Source organism: Rhizopus delemar, genomic scaffold (assembly GCF_000149305.1).
Source record: "Rhizopus delemar RA 99-880 supercont3.7 genomic scaffold, whole genome shotgun sequence".
Taxonomy (NCBI): Eukaryota; Fungi; Mucoromycota; class Mucoromycetes; order Mucorales; family Rhizopodaceae; genus Rhizopus; species Rhizopus delemar.
The window spans coordinates 738,990-758,678 of NW_027137833.1; the positions used below are offsets into that span (position 1 = coordinate 738,990).

At 35.3% G+C, this 19,689-nt stretch overlaps 10 protein-coding genes and 1 non-coding gene across 11 annotated transcripts; 5 read left to right on the forward strand and 6 right to left on the reverse strand.

The window, feature by feature from the left end:
• Positions 1-398: 398 nt before the first annotated feature.
• RO3G_09483 (uncharacterized protein) lies at positions 399-1,430 on the forward strand (the record flags this gene model as incomplete). The annotated part of the gene is made up of 1 exon (XM_067664068.1): positions 399-1,430. One exon carries the CDS (start codon positions 399-401, stop codon positions 1,428-1,430), a length of 1,032 nt encoding a protein of 343 aa, XP_067520169.1.
• A 1,919-nt stretch (positions 1,431-3,349) lies between these two features.
• On the forward strand, positions 3,350-3,841 carry RO3G_09484 (uncharacterized protein; the record flags this gene model as incomplete). The annotated part of the gene is made up of 2 exons (XM_067664069.1): positions 3,350-3,707; positions 3,831-3,841. The coding sequence occupies 2 exons, from the start codon at positions 3,350-3,352 to the stop codon at positions 3,839-3,841; spliced, it is 369 nt and encodes a 122-aa protein (XP_067520170.1).
• Positions 3,842-4,578: 737 nt separating this feature from the next.
• Positions 4,579-4,977, reverse strand: RO3G_09485 (uncharacterized protein; the record flags this gene model as incomplete). The annotated part of the gene is made up of 1 exon (XM_067664070.1): positions 4,579-4,977. The coding sequence occupies one exon, from the start codon at positions 4,975-4,977 to the stop codon at positions 4,579-4,581; it is 399 nt and encodes a 132-aa protein (XP_067520171.1).
• A 1,064-nt stretch (positions 4,978-6,041) lies between these two features.
• RO3G_09486 (uncharacterized protein) lies at positions 6,042-6,632 on the forward strand (the record flags this gene model as incomplete). Its single annotated transcript, XM_067664071.1, has 1 exon — positions 6,042-6,632. The coding sequence occupies one exon, from the start codon at positions 6,042-6,044 to the stop codon at positions 6,630-6,632; it is 591 nt and encodes a 196-aa protein (XP_067520172.1).
• Positions 6,633-7,634: 1,002 nt separating this feature from the next.
• RO3G_09487 (uncharacterized protein) lies at positions 7,635-8,033 on the forward strand (the record flags this gene model as incomplete). Its single annotated transcript, XM_067664072.1, has 1 exon — positions 7,635-8,033. The coding sequence occupies one exon, from the start codon at positions 7,635-7,637 to the stop codon at positions 8,031-8,033; it is 399 nt and encodes a 132-aa protein (XP_067520173.1).
• Positions 8,034-8,565: 532 nt separating this feature from the next.
• On the reverse strand, positions 8,566-11,325 carry RO3G_09488 (uncharacterized protein; the record flags this gene model as incomplete). The annotated part of the gene is made up of 2 exons (XM_067664073.1): positions 8,566-9,297; positions 9,445-11,325. The coding sequence occupies 2 exons, from the start codon at positions 11,323-11,325 to the stop codon at positions 8,566-8,568; spliced, it is 2,613 nt and encodes an 870-aa protein (XP_067520174.1).
• A 311-nt stretch (positions 11,326-11,636) lies between these two features.
• On the reverse strand, positions 11,637-12,749 carry RO3G_09489 (uncharacterized protein; the record flags this gene model as incomplete). The annotated part of the gene is made up of 1 exon (XM_067664074.1): positions 11,637-12,749. One exon carries the CDS (start codon positions 12,747-12,749, stop codon positions 11,637-11,639), a length of 1,113 nt encoding a protein of 370 aa, XP_067520175.1.
• A 742-nt stretch (positions 12,750-13,491) lies between these two features.
• RO3G_09490 (uncharacterized protein) lies at positions 13,492-13,884 on the reverse strand (the record flags this gene model as incomplete). Its single annotated transcript, XM_067664075.1, has 3 exons — positions 13,492-13,578; positions 13,655-13,681; positions 13,840-13,884. The coding sequence occupies 3 exons, from the start codon at positions 13,882-13,884 to the stop codon at positions 13,492-13,494; spliced, it is 159 nt and encodes a 52-aa protein (XP_067520176.1).
• A 607-nt stretch (positions 13,885-14,491) lies between these two features.
• Positions 14,492-14,850, reverse strand: RO3G_09491 (uncharacterized protein; the record flags this gene model as incomplete). Its single annotated transcript, XM_067664076.1, has 2 exons — positions 14,492-14,681; positions 14,822-14,850. The coding sequence occupies 2 exons, from the start codon at positions 14,848-14,850 to the stop codon at positions 14,492-14,494; spliced, it is 219 nt and encodes a 72-aa protein (XP_067520177.1).
• Positions 14,851-17,168: 2,318 nt separating this feature from the next.
• RO3G_19102 lies at positions 17,169-17,240 on the reverse strand. Its single transcript has one exon. It is a non-coding gene; the product is annotated as a tRNA-Asp (tRNA).
• A 1,380-nt stretch (positions 17,241-18,620) lies between these two features.
• On the forward strand, positions 18,621-19,568 carry RO3G_09492 (uncharacterized protein; the record flags this gene model as incomplete). Its single annotated transcript, XM_067664077.1, has 4 exons — positions 18,621-18,710; positions 18,845-18,890; positions 18,965-19,488; positions 19,536-19,568. The coding sequence occupies 4 exons, from the start codon at positions 18,621-18,623 to the stop codon at positions 19,566-19,568; spliced, it is 693 nt and encodes a 230-aa protein (XP_067520178.1).
• Between the last annotated feature and the right edge of the window lie 121 nt (positions 19,569-19,689).

Below are 19,689 nucleotides of genomic sequence, written 5' to 3' on the forward strand. Positions count from 1 at the left end.
TACAATTAGCTACAGTGGCTACCAAAACCGTTCGCACAAAACGTATTTTTTCCTTTCTGAATCTTTTGTGACCTATTGCGCATAAAAGATACCATATCTAATACATATTTCCTAAGAGTACAAACTCTTGGCTTTCTGATGAAGTATAAAATGTCACCCTATGCACACCCTAACTCGTACTACGGAGAATCAAAACTCAAAGGCGCATTCGAGCGGTTTTGGGGCCTCGCTTGAGGAATTCTTCGATTGCGATAAACGCAGTCACTGCACCCGCCAATTCTTCCAGAACTTTCGCTGCTTACTAATTCACCACTGTGCATTATTTTTTTGCTTTTTTTCCTTTGTCATTCGCACATTCTCATTTCGACATCTCGACATCTACCAAGTAATTACCCAACATGCAACCATTAACAAAAGATCGCAAGAACACTATCGAGTTTTACCTTCGTCAAGGCTTTTCTTATCATAAAATTGCAAATATAGTCAAAGTATCATCCTCTACTGTTCATAAAATTCGTTTGGAGTTAGGTTTGCCTGCTCGAATTGACAAAGGTGGTAGGCCAAAAGCACTCACTAAGCGGGAGCAGCAGCATCTCGTTCGTGCTGTAACAGTAGATGGGCTCGAAAATACTGTACAAGCACAGCAGTCGTTGGAGCAGAACTTGGGCAAGTCAGTTTCTGTAAATACTGTCCGTAGAGCGTTAAGAGATGCTGGTTTGGTCTCATTTGTCAGGCCAAAGAAACCTTTAATTAATGAAAGAAATAGAAAGAAGAGGCTCCAATGGGCTCGTCAGCACATTGACTGGACAGTAAACGATTGGATGAACGTCATATGGTCTGACGAAACCAAAGTCAACCGTTTTGGGTCCGACGGGAAGTCTTATGCATGGAAAGTGCCAGGCCAACCGTTAAAAAAGCACCAGGTTTGTGAGACAGTGAAGCATGGAGGAGGCTTTATAATGGTATGGAGCTGCATTAGCTGGTACGGTTCAGGCTATATTGTGGATGTGGGCAAGAACATGACAAAGGACGTTTATTTGGAGGTTTTACAAGATGACTTGATGAAGTCTTTGGCCTGGTATATGGAAGAAAGTGGAAAATCTACGAGTAAATTTATCTTTATGCAGGACAACGACCCCAAACATACAGCTAAAGTCGTATCAAAATGGCTAAATGAGCAAGAGTTTTATGTAATGAAATGGCCACCACAATCACCGGACTTGAACCCAATTGAAAACATGTGGCAATTACTTAAAAGACGGCTGTTTAAAAATTATGACTGCCCTCCATGTGGTATACATGAGCTATGGGATCGTATAGGACACACTTGGTACCAAATCACGGCTGAAGAATGCCAAAGGTTTATTAAAAGTATGCCCGATCGATGTCGTGCAGTTATTGAGGCTGATGGCTTGTATATTGGATATTAAATAAACTTATTTTAATTCATTTCGCTTTTAAAATATGTGGCCCCAAAACCGTTCGAATGCGCCTTTGAGTTTTGATTCTCCGTAGTACGAGTTAGGGTGTGCATAGGGTGACATTTTATACTTCATCAGAAAGCCAAGAGTTTGTACTCTTAGGAAATATGTATTAGATATGGTATCTTTTATGCGCAATAGGTCACAAAAGATTCAGAAAGGAAAAAATACGTTTTGTGCGAACGGTTTTGGTAGCCACTGTATTTATAAAGATGCTACTGAGACAATCAAATCATGTATTGAATGCCAGAGACACAACATAAGCAAGAAAGGTTATCATCCTTTAAAAAACATTCTTGCATATCTACCGTTTGACCATATTGGAATTGATCTTTTAGGACCTTTACCGGTTACGGAAAATGAAAATGTCTATGTCCTTGTGATGATAGATGTATGTACCAGGTACATCATACTGCGTCCATTAAAAAATAAACAAAGTGACACTGTAGCAAAAGAATTAATAAAAATCTTTGGTGACTATGGCATACCTAAAATCATTCAAAGTGATAACGGCAGAGAGTTTAAGAATAGCCTCATGCACTCATTATCCAAGCACCTAGGAATAGATCGCAGATACAGTTCAGCCTTTCACAGTCGAGGTAATGGCGTGAGCGAGAGCGCTGTAAAGACGACATTAAACACGATAAGAAAAATGATTAATTCTAACAGCAATGATTGGGACGATGTATTACCAATTGTCCAACTAGCGTCGAATTATAAAATAAGACACCGTTCAAAGAGTGCTCCATTTTCCTTGATGTTTGCTCGAAGACTTAATAGCTTTGAGGACTACGGTGATCAGAGTATAGCTGATACGGTTCCTAATAGACCTGTTACAGAACAAGAGCTAATTGAGAGAACTGATCGCATGTACCAGATTGTGTTTCCTGCCATTCGTGAAAGAACACAGAAGATCATAGAGGAAGCAAGCAAGAGGTTCAATGACAAAAATATGATCATAGATCTTCCGAAGGATACTGCAGTTATGGTTAGATTACCAGGACGGCCTAGTAAGTTATCACCTCTTTATGAAGGGCCTTACATTGTCGTTCGAAAAACTCAAGGTGGTTCCTATGTTTTAAAAGATGAGCAAAATGAACTGTTACATCGTGAATATGTCCCATCAGAACTCAAGATAGTCTCTATTTGTAATAGACGAAGATAAAAAGAAATAAAAAAGCACCAAAACGATAATTACTTTGAGATACTTTTTATTCTTGATTATATCCAGGTTAAAGTTGTCCTTTTTTCAATCAGGATTTAGGTGGGATATTTATATTCTTTTGAATGATAATTCATGGGGACGATTGAGTTAAATCAATTGGTTCTTTCTTGATGTTTCATTCTGGATTGGGGCATTGTCATCATATCTTGTTCCATGGAATCTTATCTTGTATAATTATATTATAAATCGTTGTTCTAAGCTACTAGTGTTGCATTTATAAATAGTCATCCATGGAATCGTTGTTTAAGACGGCACTTGTATTTTGTTCCTGAATGGTTATTGGGTTTGAGTAAACTCGGTTACTAAATAAGTACAGAAAGACTGAAACCTAATAATGGAGACAACAGGAGCTATTAAGGCACCAATCGGATTATCGATAGGATTATTTCTCAATCATTCGTTTAGATCAATAAAGTTACTATGCAAGAAAAACAATATTCTATTCTGACATACATAGTCTCAATGCAACTTAATACATTGCATCATAAAAGAGATTATGCAAAGACTCATTACTATAACAAGTTGGTATTATATATGCAAGACATTCATTACTCTTTATGATATAATTCATCGTCAGATCTTTATGATTCAACTATGCTAGTGTTGGAGATGTTTGGTTTATAGCATAATTTATTATTTTATTATGTCTACCTATAACACTATTGACGAAACAGCTATAGAAGATACATACTATGAAGTTGAGGATATTAGAGATCACAGAGGCGGTCCAGGACAAAGAGAGTACCTTGCAAAATGGGCTGGTTATGGTGAAAGAGAGAATACGTGGGAAAAAGCATTATCCTTCTCCAGCATAGTACCCATTGATAAATATTGGCTTAAGAGAAAAGAGTTGAAGGAATTAGAGCAATCACGAAAGCAAAAGATGATAGCTAATGAAAAAGACTACACTAAAAAGACTTCTGCTAGACCTAATGTGACTGAAGAAAGCAAGAACCATAAAAGAAAGGACATGGTACAAGATAGCACAGCCCTTAGAAAAAGTAAAAGAATAAGAAACAATAGAAACTAAAAAAAAAAAATTCATGTAGCAGAGCGGCCGCTGACTTCATAAACTTGCTGAGCATCAAGATACATAAATTAACCAATAAGAAAATAACATTTAGTATCTGCATGAATGCCGACCTGACTATTGTCAAGTCTGGGGGAGGATAATGTTGTAAGCATAGTTATTTTCTATAAGATATCAGTTGTATTAAAATAAATAACGATACACAAAGATTAAACTATGATTGAACAATTCCACACTTTTCCAAATTTAGAACAATAAGATCAGTATTTGTCATCCTAGAGAGTCTAGTCAATTGTCAACCCCAAAAGTAATTAGATCAAAGTTAATTGACTGGTTATTATTTCTATTGTTCAACTTCAGATGCATATATTAGAACATCGACAAGCTTTAGCTTAATCATTGGTTCTTCAGCACGACATCGTTGCCGAGTCTATATCTTTTATATCTACGCTCACAAAGAATATAAATAGATGCCAACTTTTTATCCATTAAACGGGGCTCTTTTGCAATATAAAGAAATCTGCAATAAAGAAGGATTTTAATTTTATATTGCTGCTATTGTTTTTTTGTTTAATTTTTTTATTTAATCTTACGATTAAAACAGCCATTATCCGAAACTACAGTAGCGGACAAAACTGGTGCACAAAACTTTTTTCAGCTATAAGCTACCATTACTTGCTCATTACAGTTGCAATATCTATGAAACTATATCAGATGGAAGGCGTACTAAATGTTGCAAATTGTGCAAAGTTTAATCATTGCATTGCCAAAAATGAGGGAGAACCAAGCTTTTATTTATAAGAATAGATATTTTTAAAAAAAATCATAAAAGTGATTAAAACCTAAAAGTTCGTATAATTGCCTCGTCTTTTGATAACAGCAGCAATTCGTTTTGGCATGCTTTCATAGTATGGCTGCATATCACTTTCAGTAAAAGAGTTCCACTCTTTATCAATTCTTTTCCAGAGATCGTCTATGCTTCTTGGTGTGGTATCGTATTGAGACAGCTTTGACTTTAACTGTCGCCAAACATGTTCAATAGGATTTAGATCGGGACTGTGTGGCGGCCAATCTTTTAATACCGATATCCCATTATCAGATAACCAGTTAGTGGTATGCCTTGACTTGTGCTTTGGGTCATTGTCATGTTGAAACAAAACATCACAATGTTTCAAACCATAATATGCTAGGCTTTCTTGATACGTAGTAGACAAAATATGGGTGTATAATTTTGAATTCATTGTGCCATCATATACTCGACAAGCATATCCTGGTCCTCGAGATGTAATACAGCCCCAAAGCTAACAGATCCGCCGCCATGCTTCATTGTTTGATTAACATGAAATGATCGCCAAGGTTGATCGACTTGCTTCCAATAGTAGCGTATACCATCGGCACCCCAAACATTGATTTTGGTCTCATCGCTGAAGATCACAGACTTCCAGTCCTCTACAGTCCATGATGCTTTGTCGCGACACTACTTCAATCGCTTTTTCTGGTTTGTATAGCTGATGAAAGGCTTGTACTTCTTAATTCCAGACTTGAAGCCTATCTTTCTAAGAAGCCTTCTGACCGACCGTTTGCTAATACTGTATCCTAAGGACCTCAAAAAGAGCTGAGCATCAGAAGCTGTGCGTAAGAGTCCTTGTCGAAACTTTAGACGGATGATTGCATTAGTTATTTTTTTAACTACGACTGGTCGACCACCACGGTTACGAGCCTTGATGTTCTTTTCTTCCTTTCTTATCCTGTTGATCGTCCATTTAGAGACTCCTGTTGTTCTAGAAATATCCATTGTCGTACGACCTGAGCGTATTCCAGATTTCACAGCTTCTCTTTTATCGTTGCTGATTTTTTTGGGCATAGGGTGCTGGTACTTTGTTAAAATGGATAGGGTAAAAATAAGAAGTGAAATTCATAGAGAGATACAAATTAGGCAAGGTTTATATATTTTTTAAAAGCTATTGGAATGCACTAGTGTATTATAAAATTTTACAGCAAACTAGAAAGAAATGGGTAGATTTGAAAGAAGGCTAGACAAGTACTACATTTTTGGCGAAAATTGAAATATTCAAAAAATCACTAAAAATGACCTTATTCCTGAAGGATGTCCGGCACAGTTCCGGTTTACCTAGCATAATGCATATTTTAGACTGCCTTTCAGATGGTATATGCCACAAATGTCGCAGACATATAGCGGAGATGCAATGCTGATTTTAATTTTTGTGCACCAGTTTTGTCCGCTACTGTACATAAAATCAAGACCCTGAAACAATAACATATCAAGAACCTTATATTACCAAAAATGGAACAACAGCAAATTGATCTCGTGAAACAATATTTGCAAGAGTTGAGACTACCAGAAGACATCACGCACAAACAGAAAAGATACTTACAGAAGCAAGCTCACAAATTTACCATATACAAGGATAATCTATATAGATACAACACCGACAACGGAATAATACGAAAAGTGCTAAACAAGCAAGAAGCTGAAGAAATCATGTATTCATATCATCAACACCCTCTTGGTGGACATTTGGCATATAACAACACTCTGCATAAAATCGCATCACGTTATTATTGGGAAAATATGACCAAAGACATTATGGAATACGTGAAGAAATGTCACAGATGTCAGAGACATGGGAAAAAGTCGCTAAAAGAAGAATTATGCCCTGTGCCAGTATCAGTAAAACCCTTTGATCGCATCGCTTTAGACGTTAAACATGTGCAAGCTTCACGATCCGGAAACAGATATATCATAGCAGGAATCGACTATCTTACTAAATACGTGGAAGCAAGACCCATTCGTTTCCAAACTGCATCAGAAATTGCTTTATTCTTATACGAAGAAATCATATGTAGACATGGTTGTCCCACAATTATACAGTAGCGGACAAAACTGGTGCACAAAAATTAAAATCAGCATTGCATCTCCGCTATATGTCTGCGACATTTGTGGCATATACCATCTGAAAGGCAGTCTAAAATATGCATTATGCTAGGTAAACCGGAACTGTGCCGGACATCCTTCAGGAATAAGGTCATTTTTAGTGATTTTTTGAATATTTCAATTTTCGCCAAAAATGTAGTACTTGTCTAGCCTTCTTTCAAATCTACCCATTTCTTCCTAGTTTGCTGTAAAATTTTATAATACACTAGTGCATTCCAATAGCTTTTAAAAAATATATAAACCTTGCCTAATTTGTATCTCTCTATGAATTTCACTTCTTATTTTTACCCTATCCATTTTAACAAAGTACCAGCACCCTATGCCCAAAAAAATCAGCAACGATAAAAGAGAAGCTGTGAAATCTGGAATACGCTCAGGTCGTACGACAATGGATATTTCTAGAACAACAGGAGTCTCTAAATGGACGATCAACAGGATAAGAAAGGAAGAAAAGAACATCAAGGCTCGTAACCGTGGTGGTCGACCAGTCGTAGTTAAAAAAATAACTAATGCAATCATCCGTCTAAAGTTTCGACAAGGACTCTTACGCACAGCTTCTGATGCTCAGCTCTTTTTGAGGTCCTTAGGATACAGTATTAGCAAACGGTCGGTCAGAAGGCTTCTTAGAAAGATAGGCTTCAAGTCTGGAATTAAGAAGTACAAGCCTTTCATCAGCTATACAAACCAGAAAAAGCGATTGAAGTAGTGTCGCGACAAAGCATCATGGACTGTAGAGGACTGGAAGTCTGTGATCTTCAGCGATGAGACCAAAATCAATGTTTGGGGTGCCGATGGTATACGCTACTATTGGAAGCAAGTCGATCAACCTTGGCGATCATTTCATGTTAATCAAACAATGAAGCATGGCGGCGGATCTGTTAGCTTTGGGGCTGTATTACATCTCGAGGACCAGGATATGCTTGTCGAGTATATGATGGCACAATGAATTCAAAATTATACACCCATATTTTGTCTACTACGTATCAAGAAAGCCTAGCATATTATGGTTTGAAACATTGTGATGTTTTGTTTCAACATGACAATGACCCAAAGCACAAGTCAAGGCATACCACTAACTGGTTATCTGATAATGGGATATCGGTATTAAAAGATTGGCCGCCACACAGTCCCGATCTAAATCCTATTGAACATGTTTGGCGACAGTTAAAGTCAAAGCTGTCTCAATACGATACCACACCAAGAAGCATAGACGATCTCTGGAAAAGAATTGATAAAGAGTGGAACTCTTTTACTGAAAGTGATATGCAGCCATACTATGAAAGCATGCCAAAACGAATTGCTGCTGTTATCAAAAGACGAGGCAATTATACGAACTTTTAGGTTTTAATCACTTTTATGATTTTTTTTAAAAATATCTATTCTTATAAATAAAAGCTTGGTTCTCCCTCATTTTTGGCAATGCAATGATTAAACTTTGCACAATTTGCAACATTTAGTACGCCTTCCATCTGATATAGTTTCATAGATATTGCAACTGTAATGAGCAAGTAATGGTAGCTTATAGCTGAAAAAAAGTTTTGTGCACCAGTTTTGTCCGCTACTGTATGTTATTTCCAATTATAGTGTTGTTAAGGTTTTTCTTCTCACGATTGTTTGTTTTCTAGGCCGTCCTTCCTTCTCTTATGATTTTTGTATTTTTCTATTGTTTTTGATGATTTTGTACATTTTGTTTCAACTTCCCCTCCCATCCTCCATGTAGTTGATAATATGATTCTTTTTTATGCGTGCTTTGAGTTGTTTTTGGATTTTCCTTAAGTTTATGTATCATCTATCCTCCCTTCCTCCATGTAGTTGATAATTATATAGATGTATATATTAATGTTGTAAATTCCAGTGTTGTGTTGTATGTTATTTAATATCCAAGTCTTGATAAGAAATCTGCACTTTCGTTGACACGTCCAGGTCGATATTTGATGTCAAAATCATATTCTAATAATGTGACAATCCATCGGGCTATGATTCCAGTTGGGTTTGGTGTCTTGAGAAGTCCAGTTAAGGCTGAGTGATCTGTAATGATCATGAATTTCTTTCCAAGTAAATAAGGTCTAAAGAGTTTCACTGCCCAAATAACTGCTAAGCATTCTAGTTTTGTGGGGGCATAGTTGGATTCGTTTGGTTTGAGTCCACGGCTTGCATATATAATGGGATGTTCTTTTCCGTCGTCATCAAGTTGGGTTAGGACACTTCCTAGTCCTAGTTTAGAGGCGTCTGTGACCAAGATAAAACTTCGGTTAAAATCGGGTCTTGCCAGGACAGGTGCAGTTGTTAACAGTTTCTTGAGTGTTTCAAATGAAGCGGTTGTAGCTTGCGTCCACGGAATTTTCTTTTTCGTTTTGGTTTGGTCATACAACGGTCTTGCAATAGCTGCAAAATTCTTTATAAATCTTCGATAATACGATGCTAATCCTAGGAAAGATCTGACTTGCGTAATAGTTGTTGGTATCGGGTATTCGACAATCTTCTTTATTTTGTCCGGATCGGTTTGTATGCCTTGGTTGGTAACGATGTATCCCAAAAATTTCAAATGGTCTTTAAAGAAGAAACATTTCTCTGGATTTAACTTGAGATTGGCATTCTCTATACACTGAAATACTTGTTCTAGATGTATTATATGTTCTTGTTCGTTATGGGAGTATACATTAAGATCGTCTATATAGGCTACTAGGCATTTGTTGATTAGCGGGCGGAAACATAAATCTATTAAACGCTGAAAGGTTGCTGGCGAATTTACAAGTCCCATGGGCAAGGTATTATAGTGATATGTTCCGTATTTGGTAGTAAAAGCAGTGAATTCCTTGCTATTCTCGTCTAATGGTACTTGATGAAAACCAGAGCGCATGTCAAGTGCTGAAAATACTTTGGCTTTTCCTAGGGTGTCCAATAAGTCGTCTATTCTTGGTAATGGATATGCATCTTTCTTTGTCTTTGCATTTAGTTTTCTATAATCAATGACCATTCTGTAATCACCATTCTTCTTCTTTACTAGTATTACTGGTGCTGCCCACGGACTATTTGATGGCGATATAACTCCTAGTTTACAATATTTGTCCAACTCTTTTTGAAGGTGTTCTGCTTCCAAAGGACTGATTCTGTACGGACGGTGACTAATAGGTAATGTATTTTCTTCTATAATAATCTTGTGGTTGATCAAATTTGTACGTCCAATAGTATCATTATCCCAGTCAAATATATGTTGGTATCTTTTCAGTAACTTAAGCAGTTCTTCTCTCATTGATTCGTTTATATCTCCTATTTCCAACTTTTCCAATAGCTGTGGCTTTAGCGTATCTTGTTCTTGCTTGTTCGGATTTTGTTCAATATTATCGTGTTCCAAAGTGCATAATGTTGAGTGTTTGTCCATTTCGTATGCGTTGATTATTGTATCCTTGTTTGGATCAAGAATTTCCAATATTCCTATTTCTTCTCCAGGTTTTAAATAAATATCTTTTTCTGTGCGATTATATAAGCGAATGTCTAATGACTTCTTGTTGACTATGAATGAAGATGACTGATCAAAGTATCCTGAAGACTGCATTAACTTTGGATGTGTGATGTAAAAGTCATATAGTATGTTCTGAGTGTCTTCTTTGGGTTTGTCTAGGCTGATATGTTTCGACGAATGAGCTTGCATCAAAAATCCTGTGTCTGTTGACTTTATCGAATACATCTCTTGTGAGTTTGTAATAACTACTTCTTCGTATTTGTCATTTTCCAAAACTTGCAATGATTCTTGTTCATAGTTTCTTTCTAAGGCTGTTACTTCCATTTCAATATCATCGTCACTTTCTGATTCAGACTCGTCTTCTTCTTCGCTTGATGAATAACTGCCTTCTGAATCACGATCTTCAAAATGTACGTGCTTTTCGGAATTTGAGTTTGTGAGGCTTATAGGATGTTGATAGTCTTGATGAAATGTTTTCATTTTAGGCAACGGTGTGCTTTTGCGTATGAAGTGTATTGGTAATTCTGCCTTCTGGTTTTTGTATTTTACTTTTAATGAAGAGCTGTTGAAATCAATCTTGGCTTTAGCGCGGTTTAACCAATTGCTTCCTAGTATGAGATGTGAAGGGCAGGATGGTAGGACTTCGATTGTACAGGGTATGACCATGTCTTCCTTGACTTCAATTGGAACGTCGTATATCAATCCGAGAGCAGGTTGCTTGGTTCCATTTCCTAGTGTGAATACATTTTCTGATGCTGAATCTATTTCTAATTCAAGAGCGTCTGCTAGAGCCTTTGACATACATGTCTTTGATGCTCCACTGTCTACTAGGGCTTTAATATTTTTGTCTCCAATACTCACAGTTGAGTAGGCTGCAGTGGTATTGATTTCTTCATCTTCGATTAGAGCCATTGTTTGTTGAGCTACTTGTTGACTTTGTCTAGATTTTCTCTTAGGTCGACATTCATCTACAAGCTTTTTGCGTAAAGATGGAGCTACTGTGATCAAATCTCCAATTTCTATATCGGCTTTTTGTTTTAACACATCTGAGATTATATCATATTTGATATCTGGCTCTATTCTTCTGGTTCTTGGTTTATTTGATTTCTCAGTAACCTTGCGTTGAATAGGGAGATCCGTATCCATAGCCTCAGTTCGAGTGGCTTGCATTTGTTGTACTGGTGTGGGATTTTTCACTTCTTCGATATGACTTCGTGTAGTGACTTTTCTGGTTATGGTAGGTTTTGCTACTTGTTTTCCTTTTTCTTTGTTTGTGGGTCTAGAATTTGGATAGGGTGTAGTTGTGGCAACGTCAGGAGGTCTTTCTGGTCTGATTGCTGCATAGAGATCCTTTTGTTTACTATTATATTTATCTGTTAATATTGCGTTGAGCTGTTGTTGTTGAAGGTTGTTAATGGGTTTTGTATCTTTTTGGGTGTTCAGTTGACCATTCTTCTGTGAGTTATCAAAAGCAACTGACCCTAATAGTTTTTTGTCTGTTTATTTTGTTGATTGTTATGTTGGTTGATGGGTTGATTATTTGGTTGTCGTTGATCCTGACTTGCTGGTTGGTCATATGATCTCCTTTGATTTGACATATAATTTTTGTTGCTGTTATCGTATCGTCCATTGTTGTCGTTATTTCCATATCTTCCAGACCTATTATAATTATTGTTATAACCATTATACCTGTTATTTCTAGTAGGTTGCTGTTGATATTGTTGACTATTAAGCTCTTGGCGAATAGCTTGTTGTATAAGACCAATAAGATCTTGTTGTTGGTTAGGACGTATATGTTGATTTCCAATGTATTGGGCTTGATGCAACTGATTACGGTTTCTTGATGTATCCATTGTTGTCAATTGATTTGTACCAGGTGCATTGTTGTAATAGTAATTACTACTAGGTTGAGCATTGTTATAATGTATTTGGTTATATGCTAGTGCTGGCATGGCATGTTCATTTGTGTCAATTAAGTCAATATTGTGGTTGCTTGATGGATGATGTTGATCATAATTTTCATTATGATATATCAAAGCTTGATTGGCGTTCCTTGGTATGAAGGGATTATCAACCATAGTAATCTTTCGAGGTCTATTGGCATTCCACCATCCTTCGGCATGATTGATCCAGTCTTGTAAGTTTTTAGAACTACTCTGTATACAGAACTGTTTGATTTCTCGTAAGAGTCCTGCACGAAATCGGCTTTCGATGACTGCATCATTAGTTATGTTAGCAAGGTCTGCGGCTTCTTTTAGTCTGGCTAAGAATATTTGTGGGTGTTCCTGTTCGCCTTGATACATTTCATTAAATTCTAATTCGTAACTCTGTATCAATTCTGGAGTTATGTAATAATTTTTCAAGAGGTCTACGGCTTGTTCGTAGTTGATTCCAGGTATTCTTTTGAGTATTTCTTTTTCGTAATACACTTTGGCGGCTCCTCTTAGTTGTGCCTTGAGTATAATAAGCTTGCGTGGTTCTTGAGTAATATTATTAATAGCAAAGTAAGATTCCAAACTTTCTACAAAATGACGGAAGTCTTCTCCTTCGTAGCCATGGAAATCAATTAAAGCAGGTCGGTAATTTGCGTTCATATTAGCATTAGCCAACGCGAAGTGTCCATTTATATAAGCCATTTCAGTTTCAGATAGATTTGATAGTTTTTAAAGTTTCGTTTTTTTTTTTTTATAAGTTTTTGTTGAATTTATAGAGTTGATTGAGTTGTTTTAATTTCTGATCGAAGTTGTTTGTGTTATATATTTTTCTGTGATTTTTTGATTTATTTGGTTTATTCCCTCGTAGTGACCACCAAATGTTATTTTAAAGGTTGGCTTGTAGTAAGTGAGTTAAATTGGGTAAAGTTTGCTTGTAGAGCTTGATTTAAGGTTGTGATTGCCTTGTAAGTTGTTGTTTTGTATGGAATTTAAGCAGATGCTTGATAAGTGGTGACCACCAGATCTTATGTGTAAGATCAATACGATGTTTCTTGATAAAAGTTAAAGTAGAGTAAAAAGTTTAGGTAAACAGGGACTTTCTTGTTAAAGTTTGTTAATTATTGAGTAGAAATATATGATTTATTTAAACTGACTAACATTTTCTTTACAAAAAGATGGGATATATATACAGTAGGTCACAAAACTGCTGCAAGGAATTGCAAAATTCAGGTTTTACAGCTGGTTGTCCATGGGTACTGCACCAAACTATCTCAAACCTTGACTGTTTGTACCTCAATAGAAAGTGCATTTATTCGTCGATTATCGGATATGGGCAATGGTTATTGGTGGAATTTGAGATCGCTAAAGGTAGTATTATGAACATCCGACATTTTTTACTTGTTCACATATGTTTTAAATGACGAATTTTAATACGACCCAACCGGTTGCTATCATAATTTTTCACATTCTTGACATGATTAGAATGATGCTAGTATATAAAAGCGCTTACAATTCCTTTATTTTAAACTTTATATTCCCTTATTTAAATTATTTCTCTTTTTTACTCTATCGTCAATCGCATGCTTAAACGGCTGTCAGAGGAGAAAATAAACGATCACAAACAGGCATTAACCGCATCCACATCAATGTATGATATTTCCAAGGAGCCTGGATTACATTAATCAACTGTTAGTAGATACTCTAGACGGCTGTTTTCAAGTAGGACGGTAAACACAGGTGGTAGACCTACAGTAGTCTCCAAAGTGACGAAGCGGTTAATCAAAAGAAAAGTCATGGAATGGGTTCTAAAGGCTTCTAAAGAGGTGTACCGGGAGCTGGTTGGATTTGGCTATGATATCTCATACCAGTCAGAAATTAATGTACTGAAATCAATGGAGTTTCATTTTCTGATAGAAAAAAAGAAGCCATTTCAGACAAAAACGCATACGTAGCATCAGTTAGAACCGGTCAAGGAGCATCAGGATTAGGCAATGAGTGACTGACAGCAAACAGTGTACTTTAATGAGACCAAGCTCAGCGTATAGGGCTTTGATGATGCTGATCACTATTGGAAACGGCCAAGTGACCTTCTTCAACATCATGACCTGGATTTTGTAATCCAGCATGAAGCTAGCAAATTGATGCCCTGGTGTTGTATAACCTCTGAAGGACCAGGATATGCTTGCTAAATTTACGATGGAAACTTGAACTCGGGTGTTTACCAGCATATTTTGAACACTACGCTTCGTGATACTATGAAGTACTACAATTTCGACTGGTCCAACATTTAGTTTTAGCATGATAATAACACAAAGCACAAGGCATAATCTACAATAGCCTAGTTATGTAGTCACCAAGAGAGCTATGTTAACTATTGGCCAGCTTAGATCCCCGACTTAAATTCAATCGAGCACGTAGGACATCAATTGAAGTTGAAATTCAACTATTACGAATATAGAGCAAAGAACATGGATGTGTTTTGGGAACGAGTTGATGAAATATGAAATGACTTCCATAAAGATCTTTGCCAAGGACATGTAGATAACATTCCGGAAAGAACTCAAGAGATTATTAATAGAAAAGTAGGACCAACTAAATATTAATAAATAAGTTCATTCCGTTCAAATTTTCATTTTTTCAAATTTTCAAATTGCGCGCCTCATACTTCCTTCAATACTTATCCAATAGGGCATAAACTCTTTCGGATTTTTCAAGACATGTAGAAGATTTACTATGTGGGAACAGAGGCAGTTTGTGCCATTGTAACAGGATGTGCGCTACAAAAACCAAGAAAAATGGATTCCTTGCAGCAGTTTTGTGACCTACTGTATGAATATTTTTTTTTTTTTTTTCTTTTTAGCTTTTCTTATTTTTTTTTTTGACTTTTTTCATTTTTCAACTTTTTTCAATTTTCGACTTTTTTCATATTTTGACTTCTTTCACTTTTGCTTCGTGTGACCTCTTTATTCACTTCTATTGTCACAATATTCAAAAAAAAGATATAAAATTTTAGGAAAGGATTCCTCGATCAGGAATCAAATCCAAAAGAAGAAATAAAGTTGATATAAAAAATAAAGTTCAAATAAAAAATAAAGTTCAAAAGAAAAATAAAGTTCAAATGAACTTTAAGTTACAATGTAACTTGTTAGTACTTGGGACTTGGCTTGTGTTAAAGTGATGTAGATTTGTTTAAATTGAGGTTTGAAGTCTTGAATGACTTGAGTTTAGGTAACTTGATTGAACGTTTAACAGTTCTTTAGAGTAAATTGTCTTTGAGTAGTGACCACCAGATCTTTTTAGATCAATAAGGTTAAGAATAAGATTGTTTGATAAACGATAAAAATAAAAGGGATCTTTCTTGATTTGTGATAACTCGGGTATGAGATCAGAAAGAATAAGTAAAAATAAAAAGAAAAGAAAAGGTTATTGTGATCCAATAAGAAAAGATTGCTTTTTAAGCGTAAGAAGATTTGATTTATTGAATTGGATTGGATTGGATTGGATAATGTTATTTTGTTTAAAATTATTCATCTTATTTATATAAAAATTGGCGTGGCTTATTGTTTGTGTTGTTTGACATCTATGTCGAACGACATCAATGTCGCTGGACATCAAAATTATTCTTGTGATCAGCATTGTTCTCTTGATCTAAAATTTCATCATTTGTGCTACATCAGCATTGTTCTCTTGATCTAAAATTTCATCATTTGTGCTATACTACAGTAGTTTCGGAGTTCACATCTTCATAATCATAGCTACTGCAACTTTAACGTTTTTGTTGTAATGGCCTTAAGAGTTTAGAAGTAAATTTGACTTTTCTTTAGAGTGTAAAAGAATTTGAGATCAAAGACTTGTGTTTAAATGAATAAATTTGGTTTGCTTGTAGTAAGTGACCACCAGATCTTGTATTGTAGATCAAACAGTAGAAAGTAATAAAGTGTTTTCTTGATAAGAGAATATAAAAGTGATACGATGAAGATAATTTGACTTCAAAGGACTTGACTTGCTTGAGTTATAAAATAAAAATAAAGAGTTTTGATAAAGAGGAACTCGATGTTTATTTGAATAAAAGATATTTTTTAAAAGTGAAGTTCAGTCAAATTATAATGTTATTTTAAAGGTTAGCTTGTAGTAAGTGAGTTAAATTGGGTAAAGTTTGCTTGTAGAGCTTGATTTAAGGTAGTGATTGCCTTGTAAGTTGTTGTTTTGTATGGAATTTAAGCAGATGCTTGATAAGTAGTGACCACCAGATCTTATGTGTAAGATCAATACGATGTTTCTTGATAAAAGTTAAAGTAGAGTAAAAAGTTTAGGTAAACAGGGACTTTCTTGTTAAAGTTTGTTAATTATTGAGTAGAAATTGTCATGTTTTGACATGTCAATAAGATAACAGTCTTATCATTCTAAGCTAAATCTTTACAAATGAGTTTGAATAAGAATAGATCCTGATAATTACCAACTGCCCTGAACAGCCAAGTTTCACTTTCATCTCAACAGTTGATTATTTACATCAGTTTATAAAATTTTTCTTATACATGTCAAATCATATCGGTCGTAACTATCTCTTGTCATTTAATCTCAGGTCTCGCTCAAACTAATATAAATAGCCTTGGAATCTTTCTTTAATAAAAGTATTCGACTTTAGAACTATTGTTCGGTCTCGTTAACTCTTCTTTTTCATATTTTAAATACTTAAAAACACTTCAGAAATATATGATTTATTTAAACTGACTAACATTTTCTTTACAAAAAGATGGGATATATATATATGAATATTTTCTTTTTTTCTTTTTAGCTTTTCTTATTTTTTTTTGACTTTTTTCATTTTTCAACTTTTTTCAATTTTCGACTTTTTTCATATTTTGACTTCTTTCACTTTTGCTTCGTGTGACCTCTTTATTCACTTCTATTGTCACAATAAGAGGGGATATTTATATGATTATTATATTTTTTTTTTTTTGTTTATCTTTAGGGACTGAGGTCCCTCCTTCGACTGAGTCCTTTCTTCAGCAAAAGTTACACCAACTGCGTCACACTACACTAAAAGTAGAATGAAAAGTGTGACACGGTAAAAACATTCTCTCCGGCGGGGAATTGAACCCCGGTCTCCCGCGTGACAGGCGGGGATACTCACCACTATACTACCGAAGAGCCTTTCTTTTGATAAGATACTGGACGTTGGTGGAGTAAACTCGACTTGAGTTCGCCCACTGCAAATAATCGTTCCAATTGGATAAAGCATATCGCAAGATTGAACATTTTTTGGTTAACAGATATTTATGGCTTTTGGAGAAAAGATGTAACTTTCGTTGTATTGGTCATTTTTGAATTTTGAAAAAAGATTTAGGTGCGAAAAAAATAAAGAAATTTAATGATATTTTTTTTTTTTTTGTAGGGTAAGTATTCATAAAGTTATTCATGTTTTAAAAAAGTGTCTGTTTTTTTTACAGATGATCTTTTTTTGGTAAGCCTGTTTCCCTCTACTGTTGAAAGACCGATGTCTTCTTTTTTTATTTTTGAGGGCAAAATGCGGAAATCAAAAGCATTTTGCGATTATTTTGTTCAGAAGAATACATATTAGGAAGGTGGTTTGTGTTTTTTATCTTAGATCATTACAAACGTGTTACAAAACGTAAAAAAATAATCGTGTTTGGGAAAAAAATGACCTGGTAAAAAAAGACTTGGTAAAAAAAAAGACTAAGTTAAAAAAAAAAAACTAAGTTAAAAAAAAAAAGACGAAGTTAAAAAAAAAGAAAAGAAAAGTGTATAGCTATAAAAAGTTCATTGTTCAAATGAAAACAGTACTCTAACAACAAATATACTTTATAGAAATGCAAATGCTATTACATTATAAAAAAAGAATACGTGTATATTCTAAAAGAATAAAAAATAAAGAAGCTCTGCTAACATTTTGTTACAAGGCAGTTATAATTAACAAATACATACAAAACGTTTTTGTTTATCAAGTAAATAGATTGTTTTATTATTTTTTATGACAAATATTGTAAAAGAATATATGTTTTTTAAGCTTATACTAGTTCATTACTTACTTTATGTTTGCACATGAGTATAATTTGCCATTAGCCATTAGCCATTAGCCATTAGAGATGTGAGCAATGGCAACTTTCTTTACCAAAAATAACTTTTCAGTAACAAGCAACAATATAAGTCTGTTATTCTTATAGTTTTATCGTATTGGAAAGAACAACTTTGCTCATGAGGTTCATGTTCGTCATCCGAATGTGTCCCATTAGGAATTCCTAATGTAAGAAAAAAAAAGAAACCAGCATTAGACTTGGTTGCTATTATTTTTTTTTATAAACTTACATTTGACCAGAACTTGAGCTTTCTTTTTTATCTTTTGTACCTTGAGCATCTAGTGTATTCCATGAAACAAAGCCAGGGGAAAAAAAAAAGTTACTTTAAGCACCGACTTTGTTTTTTGAAATTTAACATGTTTTTTTTTATCAGGCACGTTTTCTCTTTCTACCTATTTTTTTGCTATTTCCAAATTTAAAAACTATAAACAACATGAACAACTTCAACGCTACCAAAATTGTTTGCACCTGTTCTGAATGCATCAAACACCCCAATGGATATAGAATGCTTGCAAAGAGAACTGTAAGAGGCCATGTACTTATCGACAGAGTTAGAAACAGAGGTTTTTTTTTTATTTTTCAACAGAAATACAGCCGTGCTAATGTTAAAAAAAAACAGAATCAAGAAGAGCAAATGAAACTAATGACCACGAGGAGGAAACCATTGAATACTCTTCAGCAATTCCTGAACCAGAAAGTGAAGGTATATTATTAGTCAACAAAGCATTTTATATAAGAAAGTTTTTATTCATTGAATTCTATTTTGCAATCTGGTAGATGGAATGAGCATTGACGAAGAGGAAAGAATGAGTGATGAACAGCAGCTTCGTCACATTTTGCTGTTGTTCATTGTGCTTTTTCAAGCAAAGCACCTCTCGGTGAAAGCCGGTGAAGACTTGTTGGCCTTTCTTTCCTTCTTTGTTCGTACTCGTGGCCATGGCATGGAGATTCCTACAAAGATCTCCACTGCTCGTAACATGGTCAATTATTCCTCTGCCAGTAGTGGTGTCTCCCGTTTTCTTGTCTGCTCTCTTTGTAGAAGTGTTTACGACACAGGAAGTTTGCATACCCGGCAATGCCCTTTTATTAGGTTTGCGAACAATCCTCACAGACAAGAGCACCCATGCGGCAATTCACTTTTTATTGGTAGCAGCCTCAAGCCTGTCCTCGAGTTTCCGTACAACTCAATTGTCGAAACGTTGAAGAAGTTCTTTGTTCGTCCAACATTCGAAACAGAAATCGAAGAATGGAGACATCGGCATGTGGAAGAAGGCGTGTTTTACGATATTTACGATGGTAGAGTGTGGAACAGTCTTGTTGATTCGGCTGGAGAACCATTCGTAAATAGAAGTCGATCATTAATGGTTTCATTGAACGTTGATTGGTTTCAACCTAGTGATGGTATGCACTACTCTTGTGGTGGTGTATATCTCACAATCAACAACCTTCCAAGGAGTTCCAGGATGAAGGTTTCCAACATCATCCTGGTTGGTATGATTCCT